The sequence below is a fragment of the Elgaria multicarinata genome, chromosome 3 (genome assembly GCF_023053635.1).
Source record: "Elgaria multicarinata webbii isolate HBS135686 ecotype San Diego chromosome 3, rElgMul1.1.pri, whole genome shotgun sequence".
NCBI lineage: Eukaryota > Metazoa > Chordata > Lepidosauria > Squamata > Anguidae > Elgaria > Elgaria multicarinata.
In genome coordinates this window covers 56,575,895-56,594,864 of record NC_086173.1, presented here as the reverse complement: position 1 = coordinate 56,594,864, position 18,970 = coordinate 56,575,895, and the positions used below count along the sequence as shown (strand labels likewise).

Here is an 18,970-nt window from a genome sequence, read left to right as displayed (position 1 = left end):
TCCAGAACACTTGAGAACTACAAACTCAATCACAGCTTTTAAAACTCAGCTAAAAACTTTTCTTTTCCCTATAGCTTTTAAATATTGAGTTTGTTCTGACTCTATACTGTTTAGCTTCACCCTACCCAGTGCCTGTTTACACTTCCCTGTGCCTGTTTGCATTCTCTTTCCCTCCTTATTGTTTACTACAACTTTATTAGATTGTAAGCCTATGCGGCAGGGTCTTGCTATTTACTGTGTATAATCTGTACAGCACCATGTACATTGATGGTGCTATATAAATAAATAAATAAATAAATAATAATAATAATAATAGACTGGCTTATTGAGCTGTACTCCTTAAGAAGCAGGAAATTTGGTTATTTTTGCCTTTCAAGCTTTTAGCAGTGAGATTCTAATGGTGCTTCATGCCAGGGTACCATTATGTTCTTTGCTCCCTGGTAGGTGAAATAATAATAATGAACAGTATCTGTGACCCTTTTCAAGTTTGTACATTGTTTATACTTTGAAGCTGGTGTCTCTTCCAAATAAGTTTTCAGATAATGATATTGATGTGTAAATGTAAATGTTTATTTGCCAGTGGTGAAAATAAGATCTTATGCTTTCTGTACTGGGGGCAGGGGAAGGTACTTCTGCCTGTAGAGCCCTTTGCAGCTTCAGAAATGTATTTTGTGGTCACATCCTGAAGTTTAGCATGTAGTCAATTCTTTTTGCGGCTACCCATTTATTACTAGGTATGGGTTTTTTTACATGTTTATGTAAAAGTAACATCCTAGATCTGAAATCTTTTTATTGCTCCATGGGGAATCTTCTTTTGCTGCCAAGTAACCTGTACAGGCTTATTAGCAATGTACCTGAGACTCACTGTCCATTACAAGATGTTTAGGGCCTTGATAGGGATGCAGAAAGGAGTTAGTAGATATGAGGAGACGTTACTGAGAAGTGATAGGGAAATCCTGGTCTTGTAATGAAAATGGGTAGCTAAGTAGGTCACCGTGATTACACCCCAGGGCCTTTCAATACTGAAATGCAGATCTGCATCATTAACCAAAGAATAGCCATGTCTTACAAACAGAAATTTCCATTTCTACAGTAAAAAAAAAAAACACGTTACGTTCTTACAGAAATAAATAAAATGCTTATTGCCTCCAATTCTGGAGTCATACTTTGATATTTTTGTAAGAACGGGAAAGCTGGTTGATAGAGAGTTGGCAGGTATTGGATGGAGTTGGGGGCTAGAGAGGGAGGCCTAGGCCACCTCCCAGCTAACTGTGGGTGATAAGCTTACATGGTTAGTGGCTACAGGAGTCCTGCAAGGCTTCTGTGTCAGCTGCCAAGTTTGATATGGAATTGCAATTGCATAGCCATTAGTAATTTCCTTCTTGTCCCCAAGCAATCATTCAGTTTCTGTGGAGATTGAAAAGTCCACTTCTGCAGGAAGTGATGGAGAGTTTTTTCATTTCTGACTGAGTAAAAGTGGCATTTGGGCCATTTCCTGATAATCCTCCAAAGTTTAATGGACCCTCCAGGGGCTTAAAGAATGAACTAGCAGAAAAGAAAGCTGCTTGCTCATCAAATCACCGCTTCGTGTTAGCTTTTCTAAAATAAGGCATTGCGCTGAAACCTTGTTTAGTTTACTATACGCAAGAGGATTTCTGTGTGCAAGTAGCAGCTTATAATCATGGTTTGACAGAATTCTGGAACACGAAGAGGCGCTTATTCAATAAGGCCAGGCGAAAGCGATCTTGAAATGCTGAGAGATGAGGTGGATTTAGACTTACTCTGCCCAAAGTAGGCATAGGTGACATTATTTTACATAAACACAACACACTTGCTTAAGTAGCATGGCAGGAGTGCTTCTCTTTGAACCCAGGTCTCCCTGCCAAGTTCATGACATTTTTTTCAGCTATTTGAGAGAGACACATTCCTGCCTTTCATTACCCAGGAAAAAAAAGAGAATATTTTGCTTGATTAGCCTTCTGACACATCATAAAACACCTTGGCCTTGCAAGAGGCAGTAAAAAGCTTGAGAATTACTTGATACAATATACATTTGAATAAATGCTTCTGTCACTGTTAGTTCTTAGGAAATCCCAGAAATGTTGTGTTCCACCTACGTCCCCCGTTATGACCCTTTCTCCCAGTTAGCAGTGTTTGCCTTCCTTGGTTAAATACAGTAAACCAAGAGCCAGTTCATACAACCATCTGCAATTCTCCTGAAATTAATACTGATTGTGAGCAGCTCGTTATAGTGATTCAACTTGTTTCATGTCGCTCATTTTGTGAAACCAAAATAGCAGCAACAACATCCAGAGTTCAAACATGTCAGCTCTTTATTTTGTGGTTTCTGGGCTTTTCAAATAGCTGGTGGGTGGGTGGGTGAATCATTGACTGTTCATTCAAATGGACTACACTTGCAATGACAGCAGCATGTACAGAGAGACGGCCCTACTGGCTGAACGGCTAACGGCTGAAGCAGCCAGGTATGGAATCCAGTTTAAAATGCTGGCCGTGAACCTCATGAGCTTCATAGAAAACATGGAGATGATGTTCACGTAGTACGTTTTATTCAGGAAAACTGGATAACCTGAGACGATTCTGCTATAAAAGTGCGTGTGCTTTGTGTTCCCTTGTGTATTTGTAGAAATGTTTTCAGGCAAGGGAAAATTTCATGTATACAAACTTAATTACAACCTGAGCACTCAGGACAGCTTTCCAATTTGTTTATATCTCAGTCTTGAAAGGTGTGTGCATTCAGCAAAGCTAATGTCAGAACTCATGTGCAAAGCAAGCTCCTCTGGGTTTTCTCATCAAGAGTCGATGGGATGTTTGCTTATCTAGTCTCACAATATGCGTCAGTCCAGTGGCTGGCTTGCATTTAGGGTTGGTGCGGCAGCCTCTTTCTTCCTGCCCGCTCTCTCCTTTAGATGTTTGCACTTCCACGAGATTATCAGGGGCAGAGGGCACCGCACATTGGTGGGGCTGTTTGTCTGCCGGACTATTACTGCGGGCTATGCAACGTGTGCCAGCAGATTCTTTATATACTAGACACATTGATGAAGGAAACCAGCTCTAGGCATCACATAGTACACCGTTCAGTGTTTGCATTGATTAGTGAGGGAGCGAAATGCACTACCCCATGCAAATATCTCCTCTCCCTCCCTAAAATAAGGTCCCCCTTACTGTGTGCCTGTTTCCCGTATTTTGTACAGTGGGAGGGTGGAGCGTGGCGTGTGGCATTCCCTACATATTTAAGCAGTTTTGCTCTGTGGAGCTCAAAAGAGCTAAGCCAAAACCTTTTCCCTGACAGTCGTGGTCTGGGGGCATAGACTGTCAAGGGGAAGGTACAGAGCTGTATCGAGAATGCTATTATTATCTGTGTAGCAGCCCTGCTCGCTAGAACTGTCTGCCATGGTCTTTGCTATTTTGCTGAAAACTGTTTCTTGACCTCCAGGATAAACTATGGCCACATCTTTTTTTTTTAATCGACACATCCAAGCTTTCATACTGCAGTCTATGAATTTTAAGTAGCGTTTTCTTGGTCTTTGGGAACTGGCTACGATACATTCAGATGGCATTCAAATCTGGAGTCTGTTGGTGCCCCAAGACATCTGATGATCGAATCCGAGGAATCAGTAGCCAGGCAAATGGGTATGCATCCTGTCCTCCTTCTGATTTTACATTCTTGTCTTGCAGGCCGGGTTTCCTTCTTCACATCTGGCTCCGAGAACCTTCACCATGTTGAAAAGGTCCACTGGGGCACCCGTTATGCCATCACCATCTCCTTCACCTGCAATCCTGACCATGGAATTGGGGATCCTGTTTTAACATAACAGGCGGCTAGAAGGATCAGCCAGAGAAACCCTGTGCAGAAGGGGAAAAGAAATGTTTTATCTTCCCATGTCAGTTCCACTACATTGATTCTTCTAAACTTTATTCAGTGTGAATGTGAGCTGTTTTCATACACACATCTCCCTCTTTAAGTGTTGCAAACAGTGCCTTAAGGACCATCTTTCTAAGTCTTCTGGAGCAGTACGTTTGTTTTTGTAAGGTAATAGTCAAAAACACTTTCAGTCCGCCCCCACCTCCATCCCCTTGTACATAAGGGTACTTCAGAATTCAGATACTGCAGAACAGGCCAGATACATTGTCATTCCTCTACTGGTGGAGACCAAAATCTAGTCATTTCACATATTCCCTTCAGTTTTTGCTCCCAAAACCACTCTTTGGGGTGCCCCATGAAATAGTTTGTGGGCAGAGGGACACTCAGGAACATGTGGAGGGACTTTATCCTCATCTTGCCATGCATTGTTCCCCATCCCATCGCCACTCCTTTCCACAGTAATGTGCTCATTTTGGAAAATAATTGGGGCAGCCAACTTTTAATCTTGAGCACCTGAACACTAACACAAATTAGAGTATCATATTTTAAAGTGTGTACACATAACCTCTGCCAATAGGACTTTGTGGACATTAACCATGTATCAGGTTTTATTTTTTATGTTATTTTTTAAAAAACTTTTTTTGGGAATATATTTCTCCTTGAAAACAAAGGGTGTTGTCCAGTGTTACTCCTATGTAGAGTAGGCTCATTGAAATGAATTAGATCTAAGTTCATCACAACTAACTTAGACCTATTCATTTCAATGGGTCTACTCTATGTAGGACTAACAATGGATACTATCCAAAACATGTGCTTTGACTACTGGAATGGACTGTTTTTCTTGTACAAAACAGCTGTATATGAATTAATAGAGTGTTTCATATGGGTAGAAAAGAGTGTTCAGGATGAAATGAAACTACTGAATGGGCTACTACTTAATAGTGGGATTGACATCTGGTCAGTGTGATTGCGAAAAAAAAGTTGTGTCTCTTTTCTGAGCTCAGTTTGTTTAAGATCACACACACCTTAGATTCTGTTTATTCTGATGATTTCAGGATCCATTAAAGTTTGTTTGGAATGAACCCTTTATCTTGGCTGCACTGGTTATTCAGCTACCAAAGTCAGTCTGCAATATGAAAGATTCCTAGGACTTTAGGAATAAGGAGCTAAGTTTTCTAAAGGTGAAGGTGAGATTAGCAACTTAGAAACAAAACAAGTGCGATATAAGCAACATTTTTTATTCATCCAGATCCAACTGCAGTTCTTAGAGAAATGAGACTTTCTGGAAGCATTGTTTTAGACTAAGTCAGAGAGGATACATACACAAATTCCCTATGTCAAAGTTCAGCTTTTTATATTTGTGGTGGAGAAATGCTCTTTAATCCACTTGTATACCGCTGTGCATCCTGTCGCATAGGGGAACATGAATTCCTGGGGACATCACAGATTGACAAAGCTTGGGTCTTTTATTTATGTTTGCTGGTTATTCACCCCTAGTAAATGTTTACATTCATTACTTTTACCAGCCTTGTACTTAAGCTATAAGTGACTAGGGAATGATGGTAAGTGCATGGAATTCTCTGCAAGCAAATAAGTTCAAGGAGAGGCCAAGCACACCCTCACTCCTCTGTGCCCAGTATAAATACCGTGTGGGCTGCAAGAGGAAAGCAGACCCCTCCTCTGCACCCAGACTAGAAATGCAGTTTACCACTTCCTGACATTGGCTTTTTCACTTCAAGTCATCTTGAAGTGAAACTGAGGAGTACTTTGAAGACCATCTTGTTCTGTTATCTATAAAGAAGGAATGGGGGATGAAGGAATATCAAATGGCTTTCTGGATTGTTTTGAAAAAGAGTAAAAACGTAACTTCTACTAATGAGTAAAAGACTAGCCGTAGCAGGGCGCAATCCATTGTTGTGTGGCCTCATGCAGAGGATTGGAAGTGCATGTTCTACACCAGAGTTCCCCAGCCTGGTGCCTTCCAGCTGTGGTAAGCTACAACTTCAGGAGACCTAGCAATGGCCATGCTTGCTGAGGATGATGGGAGCTGTAGTCAAATATCTCAAGGGCACCAGATTGGGAAAGCCTGATCTAGGTCCACTCTCTGCCCGTTCAGAGATAAAGAAAGACACTGACTTGATTTGTACAATCAACATGGTGGATTGCAATGCCCACTGGCACCAGTTTGATAAGCCGAACCACCGTGGCTTCTTGTTAAGGGTGCAAACTCATCAAGGGTGAGTTTTTGGGGTGGTTGACAGGCCACCCATGAGCTGTTTTAGGGTTGCAGGCTTGTTAACCATCCCAACATTCTATCCTCCTTGGTTCGCACATAACAAGAAACCATGCCCTGAATATTCAAAACGGTGGCCGCCACTGCAGTGAGAAGCCCCACAGTGAAATTCATCCACAATGGCTTCTTGTTATGTGCAACTAGGCCACTGTACCCATTTTTATTTATTTGTATCCAGCCTTTTGCCCAATGCTGGGCCTCAAGGCGGCTTTGCAAAATTAAAACATACAATTAAAACCTATAAATAGAAATATACAATAGTTAAAATATAATTAAATGTGCTTCAATATTAAAACATTTATAATACAAATAACAATTTTAAAAGTCCGATGCATAGTCTGGATCTCTGTCTATTTGCCAAAGGCCTGCCAGAACAAAAGTTTTTGCCTGCCTCCGGAAGCACACCAAGGAGGGAGCCAGTCTAGCTTCCCTAGGAAGGGAATTCCACAGCCGTCACCAAGAAGGCCCTCTCCCATGTTCCTACCAGGCATGCCTGTGGTGGTGGGACTGAGAGAAAGACCTCCCCTGAAGATCTCAAAGCATGGGCAGATTCGTAAGGCAGAATATGATCTTTCAGATAACTTGGACCCGAGCCATATAGGGCTTTATAGGTCATAACCAGCGCTATCCTAACTGTGAAGTCATCGAAAAACAGTTAAGGGGGGAAATAAATTAACGGTACAGAAACCTTTATTACAAAATCTAGTAGTAAGATATAACAACACACAAATAGTAAAAAGCCCCAAAGGTCCCATTTCTAGAAGATAAGCCAAATGCGTTCCTTATCTGTACGCCACCCTGAGATCTTAATGATATAGGGCAAGATACAAATGTTTTAAATAAATAAAATACAAAAGTCTTTATTGGTGGCCTAATAACATCATAACAAATCGATAGGCATTGGCTCTTGTATACCAAACTTTAAAAGGAAGAAGTTTGTATACCAAACTTCAAACAGCAATTGTAAATGACCATCCTGAATAGTAACCGTTCTTCAATATGGCTGTCAGTAAAAACTTTCCAAAATCAATTGATATAGCTGAAATTATCCATTAAAAAAACAACCCTCCTCTGCTCTCACATAGTTAACTTAAAGCTGCTAGAACTTCTTGGCTTTCATGTTCAGGGCCTGCTGCAGGCACAAATCTTGATACTACCCCAGCCGGAGTTTACTTATTTGCACTAGGTGCAAATAAGGAGTGCTATTACCAAAAATGCCTGTAGGATATGGAATAGGTTTGTCACGTTAGAATAAAATACAACTCACATGGTAGTCCTTGTCTGGATCCTGTGTGTACTTGCATTTTTTGAGTATCATCCGGGTTGAAATGTATGCAAAGTGTTTGACTTGCCTTAAAGAAGCAAGAGCTGCACCAACTTTGGTCACTTTGTAGGGTGGAGGAGAGAGGAGAGAACAGAAGGAAAACCTCTGAAGGTTCTGTAGGAGGCATCTATTTTATGCAATTGTCCAATGTGTTTCAGATTTGCTGCTCTTCTCAAGGGTATTTCCTTTTGCAACTCATTTCACAGAGAACAGCAAAAAGAATTGAAATAGAACCTGTTGGGAAGAAAGGCTAATAGTACGGTGCCTTCCTCTTTAAAAGTCTACTCTCTAAACCAATTGCAGAGAAACTGCCTTGTCATGCAACTCCTCCTTTCTCCAGATCCATGGGATGAGCCTTCCACTTATTGAGTTGTGTCTGCCAGCACTAAAAGAGGTCCCCTCAATTCTCGCCTCCCTCACGACTTCGTGGATTGGCAAAATGTAAATCACCATCACTTCAGAAGCTACCTGTCTACCTGCTTTTCTTTCAAACACCTTTTGGCATTCCCAAGTGATGGGGGGGAAAACTACTCCAACCATTTCCCTCCCTTGATTCCATGGGGATAAAATGGGGCTGTTTGTCTATGAAAAATCTACCACCAACCATCTGGGGGTAACCCTTGCATCTTGCAAGTAAGTTTGTCTGGTGTAAGGTTGTTTAGAGAATATTTGTTTTATTTTTTCAATGCTACCTGCTTGATTAATAAACTTTTTAATAAAGTTTATTAATTGGAATCTGGCATTGGATTGCAACATACATGGATCACCCAAGGAATATCCTCCTACATGCAATATTGCTTGATGGCCACATAAACTGGATGTTATGCAATGGCAGACTGGCCTCTTCCTCACAGTGACTGGGAGATCTTGCTGAAACTTGCCCCTTCTAGAGTCAAAACCTTTAGCTTTTGGGGATTTCTTCTCCCGAAAGCCCAGAACAAACGGAAGGGTGGCTGCAGTGTTTATAAGATAGAAGTGCAAGTTGCTAGATCAGACCAAGGGTCCATCTAGTCCAGCATTCTGTTCACACAGTGGCCACCCATCTGTGGACCAAGGAGACAACAAGCAGGACACAGGGCAAGAGCACCCTCCCACCCATGTTCCCCAGCAACTGGTGTATACAGACTAGCTTTGCAAGACTGGTGAGTGCAACCTCCATATGTGTTCTGTGTCAAAAGAGTTTCAAATGGAACATACCCTAGGAAAAAAGAGCAGGATTCCTGAAACATGTTGGATAATGTTCTAAAAATAAAACCAGTCTTTAGCACCTTTTGAATATTTTCCTTCTGTTCACTGAGTTGCCTTGCAGTGAGGTCTAACCCAAATAATAGGGAGATATTAGATATTTTGAATGCTTTCCCATTTTCTAATGAGCTTAGGGCTTTGTATTTCACACATGCATCCTACATGCAAATACTAATTTGAAATTTGTTTTCCAAATAGAATTAGCATTAATAGGAACAATTCCAATTAGCATTAATAGGAACAATTCAATAACTGATGTTATAATTGAAATTACTAACATCCACACCTAATTGGTAGAAATTCCTTAGGCGAATAATCAACAGTTTCAGAATTTAAGTGTAGCTTAGCTGCTTCTCATAACACTTAGCTGATGCTTTACAGCACACAGACCCAATGAAAGAAGCACATTTATTTATTCTTTTCATTCACCAAGCATTTAGTCATTGTCTTTAAGAGCTGGAATATATTTTCATCATTAGAGAGGCTTCCTTTTACATGTAGATAAAAAATTGTTTAATTGGAATGGAAATTACGTAGGTGGTGAAACGTTTATATTTAAAATTATATTTAACAGTATGATTTGATTAGTCCTCTGAAATATACCTGGAAAAAGAAGAGTGAGGGGCCATTTAAGATGGTGTGTAATGTAGAAAGAACGCAATACTAGTAGGATAGGTTAATTTAAGAGTAGGTAACCTGATATTTGGGTCTACAAATCCCATGTTCTCTCACCATTGGTTATGCTGGCTGATGCTGATAGGAGTTGTAGTCCAAAACATTTGGTTGGTGTCAGATGGCCTATCCCAGATTAATTTATGCCAGTACTTCTGCAGACTAGTTGGTGGATCAATGTACAGTGCAAGAGAAGGCTGTACAGTGTTGGAGTGGGAGCACAATCAATGCTGATGTCTCAAGCAACTTATTTTAAGAGTGCTCAGCAAGGCAGCCAGCAGCCAGTAATGATCAAGTTGGTGACCGTTGGAGAAATCCACAATGGATTCAAAAGAGTTTGGATTTCTATGAATCTGACCTGTGGATTCTACAGCAGACCTGCCTTTTCTGAGTCGCACCGATCCAACAGACTAGATTTTTACTTTTGGCAGGGTGGGGGTGTATTTGCGCAAATCTGCCCTTTTGCAAATGTGCACTTCCACCTTCCTGCTACTGCACATGTATGCAAGTGGAACAAAATTCTTGTACATCCCTTAAAAAATACAATTCCATCAATGAGCAGACGACTGAATGGAAGACCCATTAACAATCTGCGAAACACAGAATGGATGTAACGAAATCTGTATGTCCCTATGTGACTGACTACTGGGTCAGTCTGAGACACAACCTGTGCTCCGTCACACACACATATGCACACATGCATGCACAATGCCTTCTTGTGAAAGCATGAGGCTTGACTTATTTTTGTTTAAGGAAATTGAAATCTGTTTTTGATAAGAGCACTTTCAACCCCATTTTGCTCAAGGGGCTTTTCTTGTTGTTATCAGCCGGACTTCACAGCTACAAGACTGCAACATTGTAGAAAAGCAAAACCTTCCATGCTGAATTCAGTCATTCAAGGAAGCATCCCAATGAAGAGAAATATTAACATGTCCAATTATTATTTTTGCCTACTTTACCTGGGGAATAACAGAGGCCAGATTTGGGTGTGTGGGGGGGGGGAGCCATGTAGTTGTCTGACTGAAGTAAATTGCGGTGGTGGTGGGGAGCCATGTAGTTGTCTGACTTCTTTGTAAGCAGCCTTGGGCAATTGCTGGAATGTGGAATATAACTCAAATAATGCATGGTTATGTGTCTGCTTTGTTCACATATAAAATGTGTGTTTGGGGAGGGAGAGGTGGTATTATTATTATTATTATTATTATTATTATTATTATTATTATTATTATTATTATATTTCTTACCCGCCTCTCCCTCTGGGTCAAGGCGGGGAACAAAGCTGAATACAAAAATATAAAATACATAAAACTGATTAAAAACATAAAACTAATTCATTATTAAAATCCTAAAATCTTTTAAGACATTTTAAAATTTGATTGGGTAGGCCTGCAGGAAGAGATCCGTCTTCATAGCTTTTTTAAATTCAGAAAGACTGTTAAGTGGGCGGATCTCTCCCGGCAGGCCATTCCACAGTCTGGGAACGGCAGAAGAGGAGGTCCTCTGGGTAATGGTTGTCAGCCTAGTTTTGGCTGACTGAAGTAAATTCTTCCCAGAGGACCTGAACGTGCGGGGTGGATTGTACGGGAGAAGGTGATTCCATAGGTAACCTGGACCCAAACCATGTAGGGCTTTAAAGGTGATAACCAACACTTCATACTTTGCCTGGAAACTAACTGGCAGCCAGTGAAGTGATTTTGGTATAGTATGGTCACCTCTAGGTGTGCTGGTGACCAACCTGGCTGCCATATTTTGAACTAGGTGAAGTTTCCGGACTAGGCACAAAGGTAGCCCTATGTAGAGTGCATTGCAGAAGTCGAGCCTTGTCTAACTAAAAGTATGCATGGATGAGAGGGATTTGTGAATTTCCTACTTCCCTGCTCTGTTGCTGCAGGCACTTCTCCCCAGAAGAAAAACATGAAGAGGTGCTAAGGACGGGTGTACCTTCTGTTGTAAAAGTGACATACATTTCAAACATTACCGGAGTAGACATATGAATAAACAAAGGTGGTTTCCCCACTCTTGTTTAGTTTGACTCTGTAATGGTGATGGATTTGATTAATCCTTTGGGAAAGCTGCAATTATTTTTCCTGTTGATTCTGGTATTTAGAATCCACTTCCTCACCATCACATTCACCAATGAGGTCAGTGCCAGTTTGGTAGATGAAGCAAGGACTGGGGTGGGCTTCTTCCCAAAGCGTGTAATGATCAGGGTTGTCCCTCCAACCTTTCAAATGTGACTGGCCTTTAGCTAATACTACCTATTCCCTTATGTGAAATCAACACAGCAGAAAAATCTCATGATGCAGCTGCGACAAAATAGTAAAGAACCATTTACCAAGTGGCACATTTCATTAAAGAACCACAGTGAAGCTTTTGCTTTGATCACTTTTGAATTATAATTCTCAAGAGATCTACGTCCTATTCCATTCAGTAAATTGGGAACCATTGGTAATTTGCTGCCGAGATGTCTGATGCAGATTTGCATTACTATCGGAATGCTAAGAAGATTCCTCAAATTTAACAACAGTCTGCCTTGGCAGTTTTCCGTTTCCACACATCTTTCTTGAGTGGTGTTCACAGAACTGTCCTGCATTTCACAAATGAAATCATGGTCAGATAGACACTCATGCAGTTCTGACATACAACTGTGTATATTTAAGTTCTCTCTGACACCTATGTAGGGAAAATGCCATGCGTGAAGTCGCCCTGAGATCTCCAACCCTCATCTGCCTATTATCCATGCACCAAGTTGGGAAAACGATGTGCAGAGTGCAGCATTCTTATTAGTTGTTCCTCTGCTTCTAAATTCTCTCTTTTTAAAACAAACTTTCTGCAGATTTAACGTAGAATGTCCCTGAGCACAAAAAAGCCAGTAGGGGAAAACAGATGCCAAGTGAGTAGTCAGAGACTAGGCATTAGCCAGCCACAGTTTCAAACGCATCTTGGAACTATACCACATCTCTACCCAGGATGGCTAGTACAGACTCTTAAGACTCTTCCCTTGTAAGTACCTTTGAAGCATGGAAACCATTTCCCATGGTGCTCAGGTAATGTCGGAAGCCACAGGCTGTGTGGAAGAAGCCCATGTTGCTGTTGTTGCTGCTGCTTCTTCACGCCATGTTGGCATTACACCGTCCAGAAACCAGGACAGTGCTGTAACATGGGCTTCTTCACTGTGGTCCAGAGCTTCTGATAGTACCTTGAGGGCACAGGGAAGACCCAAGCCGCAACAGCTCCCATGCCACAAAACCAAAATAAGAAAGGGCCCTTAGAGGCCACACACAGTTTTTGCAAGTCAGCTTCATGTAGGTATGACTGGGTATGAGCTGACCAGCAGGCTAATATGCACAAGGATTGGCAAGAGGTGTGCCTGGAGATATCGGCTAGAAACATGATCTGCAGGGAGGAAGGGGCTGCAGTGTTCCAGCCCAGCAACTTGTAACACTTATCCCAAGATAAATACCAATAGCTTCATGCCATGCTTAGTGGCCAACATGCTGCTGCAAGCTTCAAAACTTTGCAATCTTAGGTGAATTTAAAGAAGAAAAGCAATAAAGAAAACCGCCCAGAGAGCTTCGGCTATTTTGTGAACCGCCCAGAGAGCTTCGGCTATTGGGCGGTATAGAAATGTAATAAATAAATAAATAAATAAATGAATGAATGAAAACCATCTGGAACGTTGTCTGCATGCCATGTGGTAAAGCACTAAGGAACCTTGAACCAGGGGCCCTATTGTGGTCTGTCCTTAGCATGCTACTCAATGGGCCACCATAGCACGTTGATTGGAGGATCTGACAGTCCTTTCACTGCCAAATGGCTGAAGCATGGTACTGCAGCTACCAACTCAGCAGGGAACAATAGGCCAATATGGTTTCATCCTTTCCTATAAAATTGCTGGCCCTAGCCTGGATCCTCATGTTAACCCATTTGTTGATCAGGCAAAGGCTGAGCTGCTCTCTGACTAACCTGACAGTTTGACTCAGTTGGTACGGAGAGCACAGGGCATTTGTACCTGGCAGTATTCCCTTAACCACCTCTACTTTGACATCCCTTAACTACCCTACACTAATTTGGATTTGTCATCCCATAATCACCTAATACTAATTGGAGTGGGTTTTCATTTTTAAAAAAAATTATGGGAGTTGAACTCTGTACTCCTAAGTGTTCATAGAGGGTTCCAGTGAGTATGACGTTCAAATCCTAAACAAATCCTCCTCCACCCCACCTCTTCTTCATTGCCCATGTCCTGATGGGTGGAATGAAATGCTTGTTGTGAGACATCCCCTCCTAAAAGCATCCTGCTTCATTTACTAATGGATGAACTACCTCCCCAGGAGACAGCCTCTGCTTTACAAATTTCAGTGCTCTGGCCTGCAGCTCTGAGAGCACTCCCAGCAGGCATGGGGCAGACGTCAAGTTAACATCTGCCAAGAGATTATGCCGCGAGTTTAGGATGTTAAGGCTGCAATCCTATATACACATAGCTGGGAGAAAGTCCTATTGAACTCACTGAGCCTATTCAGTGCAATCTGAGCAGGATTGCACGGTAAGGCTTTACCTCTTTCTATCTCTCTCTCCTAGCTAACTGCTCTTCCAAAAAACGATGAGGGTCAACAACAGACCAGGAGAAACGTATGGGGCTGTGAGCCCTTCCAGAAAGATTCAAACTTGAAAGCACAAGGCAAACAGTGGCCCTGTTCAGACAACACGCTAAACCATGCTGCTTAACTACAAAATGGTTAATTGAGTGCCATTAAGGTTAATACATCCCATTAACCATTTTGTGGTTAAGCAGCATGGTTTAGCGTGTTGTCTGAATGGGGCCATATAAAGCATGACTGTGGCCTCTCATCCCTGGAGAGCATCTTTTCTATACTGGCTTTGGAACCTGAGGGCCCACAATGCCTCAATGGATGTTTGGGAACACAACACTTGAATATAGATTAGTTCACCATCTAGAGCAGGGGAGGGGGGAAATCTCAGGCCCGGAGCCAAATTCAACCCTCCGGGGTTCTCTTGGCTCCACCCCCTTTCTCCCAACCACCAATCATGCGATGGTTTCCCAGCTTTTATGCAGCTTTCCCCCCCCTATTCAAAAAGGTTGAAATGCCTATCTTAAGGCTTAGTTACTGGCAGTAAAAGTGCTAAGCTATAATATGCTGGTATTTTTGGCCCTACCCCCTTGGCCTTCAGCCCCACCCAACACTGGACTGCATAACCCAAGGGCTTCTCCCAACCTGAATTTGGCTTTTGGGATGAAAGAGGTTCCCAGTCCTGAGCTAGAGCTCTAACCGAGCCTAGTTCAGTTTAGTCAGAATATTCCCTCTCTCAGTTCCAACGCTGGACCTACCAAGGCAAGAACTGGACCTACCAACACAGTTTAATGCTGAATACATGGATGTGTAAATTTGGGGTGGGGGTGGGGAGTTGTTGTCAAGGTTGCCAGCTGATCAGTGCATATCCCAGTATATCTTGCTCTTGTGCCTTTGGCAACAACTTGGTATTTAGAAATTAGCAGGTGAAGAAGCACCATGTCCCAACTTGGCTTTCATATCCTACTATGGGATCACACTTAATTTCAGTTATTCCCTAGGCTGAAAGGCAATAATTCTGCAGCATACTTTGCTGTGAAACTGCACAGCTGCAGTCCTGATGATTTTCAAATATGAAATTGACAACTTCTAATTAAAGAAGAAAAAAGAGAGAGAGAGAGGCTGAATTCCAATTAAGGTGAAGGGCAGGAAAACAAGGCTTACCATGAATGGAAGAAACTTCTCCACTGCCTCTAGTATGGCAGACTCAGACGGAACCCCTGAAACTTAATTTTTAGCCTCTCTTTTGCAGTGCTTGTCTTTGTGTGAGTTCTCTGTTAATCCGCATTATACAAAATAGGGTGGACCCAGGATCTGCCTTCTGTAGACAGAGGGGTTCCATTCATGGAAGGTCCCTCCACCAAATTTTTGGGGATCCTCTGTCAGCCTGCACTATAGTTCACCCCCTTCAGCAGGGAACCTATGTGTGGTATTTTAAGGGGGATGGAGGGGTTGCTGTGAGGAGGGGGTAGGAAAGTCTGCTTCCATCAGCCCAAACCTGGATGTAGCCCTAAGAATTCTGCCACCCTATTTTGTTGCTGAAAGGTCCAACAGCACTAACATAGCTTTGTAAATAGCTCCTCATGTTGTTGCCTGAGGCAAGTTAGAACTTTCATCCTGTGCAAGCCAGCAGAGAAGCATTGTTAACCTGGAAAAGAGGAGCTGTTCTTGTTTTCCGGGTGGTCAGTGACATTGCTATACATTTTCTCAAGGGAACTTGCAAAAAATGTGCGCGCTAGAAACTGCTGTAGACCTATTTGAAAGGCAATAACTGGTGAGTTATTGGAAATGAAAGGAAGATTTTAGGAAAACATTTTCCATGCACAGAAGCAGGAGTTTGTATCGAAGGCTGTCAAACTCTGATCTAACCAAGGCTCCTGTGATTTAACAGCTACATGGCAGCTGACAACGACGTTTCTTGCTGACAACGTTCAGCAAGGAATTCTCCTCAGCCAGTGTAGCTTCATAATGGAAGAAGTGACCCATGTCCAGTTATTCCCTAGGCTATCTATTAAAGGGACAGGAGCCCTCCTTATTCTAAGGCCTGCCAGCATATTTTGGCTACATGAGAAATCTAGGCTGGCCAATTGCAAAAAAGAAAAGAAAAGGGGTCTGGTACCTTTAACAGTTATATAAAAGAGGAAATTTGGGACACTCCTGGCTTCTTATAAAGGGGGAAGACAAGGGGGCACCTACAGCAATCCCCTCTTCTGCACAGCTTTTAATGGTGCAGGAACCCTGCCTTCATTTCAGCTAGTCATCACAGAGGAATAAAAATAAATGAATTGCTCTGAGAATTCTTCCTGCTGCTGTCTTGGTTTGGTTTGGATATTTTGCCTCTCTTTTCTCTGCTCTGATGAACTCAATGGTCCAATCGCCCCCTCCCCATCAATTTTTGCTCCCAGTCTGTTCAATGGCATAAAAACAGAGTGAAGTAATAAGAAATGGTGTGCGGTGCAATCTCTATGCATAGACTGGGAAGTAAGTCCCATTGAGTTCAATGGGCTTTACTCCCAGGTAAGCATGCATAGAATGTCAGAAGCCTCTTAGCCATTTGCTTCAGCTGGTAATCAGGACACTCAAGTCTCCTTCAGTCTCCACGGCATAACATGGGCTTCCAGCTCTGAAGCATCATGCAGTCATTAAAAATGTACAGTCTGATGTTCAATTATGTATAGGGAATTTTATTTTAAAACTCAAAGAGAGGAAGAAATCAACAGCAACAACAAAATGGATTTTTTGCTTTAAAAAGAAAAGCCAAAGCATTAGCAGAAACTCAGCAGATGCATAGAAAGATAAAAAAATACTCCAAATACATTAGAAAGGGCCTGATCTCTTTTTAGGCAGAATGTGGGGAAACTGCGCAATTGGCAATAAAGAAACTAGCTGAGGCCAACAAAGGAACATGCAGGGGGAAAGGAGATAAAAAGCCAAACCATCAAGAAGAAATCTTTTTTAAAAGGTAAAATAACTTTTATTTCTATGCCCGTTTATAGTTTAGCCTTGCTTAACACATGGTGAGATCCCCATCTGTGAAAACATAGAAGTAGAAAAATACCCATGCAAGTAGATGAAGATGTGTCTCTTTTCCAGATGCAAGCATGTTCAGAAGGCTCAGTTGGTAATGGATCCCCAAACATGTACATGCAGCAAAATAGAAAAGCACACAATCTTCACACATGATGGTGGACATTAATGTACCCATTTTTTTCCTGACACCTGTGTCGGAAATGACACAGTTGGTGAAGTGTCTCATTGTAGCGGCCCTGGCAAGCAAATTCATCATTCTACATAAAAAGCACGCTCGGTACCCAGGAGCAGCTAAGGGCTGTTTCACATGTGATGCCAACCATGTCAAGAAGACCGTGTGGTAGCAGCTTCATGTGATGGCTTTTACCTAACCTTTTACCTGTCATTGGCACACACTTTTACCAAGAATGAGGAATAGTGATTTCATTCCACTATTACTCATTCTTGGTAAAGGCCAACCACTCCAAAAACTGCTCATCATGAAGGTCAGCTTTATTAAGTACAGATGCCAGCATGTGGCAAGGTTACTTTGTAGTCTCCCCAGGGTGCCCTGATTTAGGAAGAAACCCCAAAGAAGTAAAAATGAAAATGATCATAGCTCACAGCTTGCTTTGCCACCTCCCAACTAGCCCCATGCTGCTATACCTTTCAGTACAGGAAGATCGGCAGGAGAGCAGACATTTGACTGCTACAGCCTTTCATCAGGGGAGGAAAATCTTAGTAAGTTCCTTTTTGAGCCCAATGGAAGAAAGGCATAGCTGCATGGGACTAGTTGGAGAGGGCCATTCTACCTTGAGCTTTTGAACAGCAATTAGCAGCATTTCAATGAATTAGGTCATAGGGAAAGGGCAAAATGCAATTTAGCACCCTCTCCAAATTAAGCCACTCAGTGCTGCAGAACTGGAACAATAAACACCAAAATGGATCTGAATGCATGACATGTGCCAGAAGACTGAAATTTAGAACACACTCTATCTCAGAAGAAGAATCGGCAAATGTTTACGGCCTGCATTTTCTATTACGGCCTAATTCTCTAAAACATATTTATGAAGTTCCTGTGGTGGAAATGTGCTGTTAACTACGTTTGCAGGGAAGGGGAGATCTCCTTTGACTGAATTCAAGGGACTTCAGGAGTGTTACCCCAGGAACAAATCTGCCCCATCCACAGAGAAAACCAAGCCCTCACATTTTGAACCACACATTCACTGGTGTGGGTAGCAGGTTCACAACCCTGACCTCAGCACATGGACTATATTTGCATAGGATCTGTACCCACAATTGGGAACCCTGCTTGCTCGTACATCCTTAATACTTATTCTCATCTTCCACCTAACACGAGCCCTACTCAGCCCAGCATAAGAACATAAGAAATGCCATACTGGATCAGACCGAGGGTCTATCTAGTCCAGGGCCAGTTCTACACCAAGCAGGATATGACACTTTGAAAACAGTTTGAAAACTGTTTATGGAGTGTGTCCTGGGCCCCAGCAGTTGTCACTACTGTTATAAACCATTTTAAAGCAGTAGTGTAGATTCTGCCCAGCACTCTGTTCACACAGTGTCCAACCAGCCATTGGCCAGGGACCAACAAAGCAGGACATGGTGCAACAGCACGCCCACCCATGTTCCCCAACAACTTGTGCATATAGGCTTACTGCCTCGGATACTGGAGGTAGCACATAACCTTGATCATTTTAGTTGCCCTTTTCTGTACTTTTTCCAGCTCTATAGTAATTTTTTTTAGGTGTGGTGTCGAAAACTGTACACAGTATTCTAAGTGTGGTTGCACCATAGATTTGTATAATGGCAATATGATATTGGCAGTTCTAATAATGCCTAATATGGACTTTGCCTTCTTTACAGTGGCCGCACACTAGGTTGACATTTTCATCCATCTGTCCACCACAACCCCAAGACTTCTTTCGTGTTTG

General features: G+C 42.2%; 2 protein-coding genes across 2 annotated transcripts in view; one reads left to right on the top strand and one right to left on the bottom strand.

Moving 5' to 3' along the window:
- The window catches only part of OGFOD3 (2-oxoglutarate and iron dependent oxygenase domain containing 3), a 50,003-nt gene extending 45,038 nt beyond the window's left edge, over nt 1-4,965 (top strand). Inside the window, exon 9 of the mRNA XM_063120391.1 lies at nt 3,697-4,965. Coding sequence (XP_062976461.1) covers nt 3,697-3,833 — 137 coding nt within the window. The 3' untranslated portion in view covers nt 3,834-4,965. The remainder of the gene's footprint in view (nt 1-3,696) is intronic.
- The window catches only part of LOC134395349 (urotensin-2 receptor-like), a 36,474-nt gene continuing 21,283 nt past the window's right edge, over nt 3,780-18,970 (bottom strand). The window contains exon 3 of the mRNA XM_063121511.1: nt 3,780-3,864. The gene's annotated coding sequence lies outside the window, so the exon portion shown is untranslated. The remainder of the gene's footprint in view (nt 3,865-18,970) is intronic.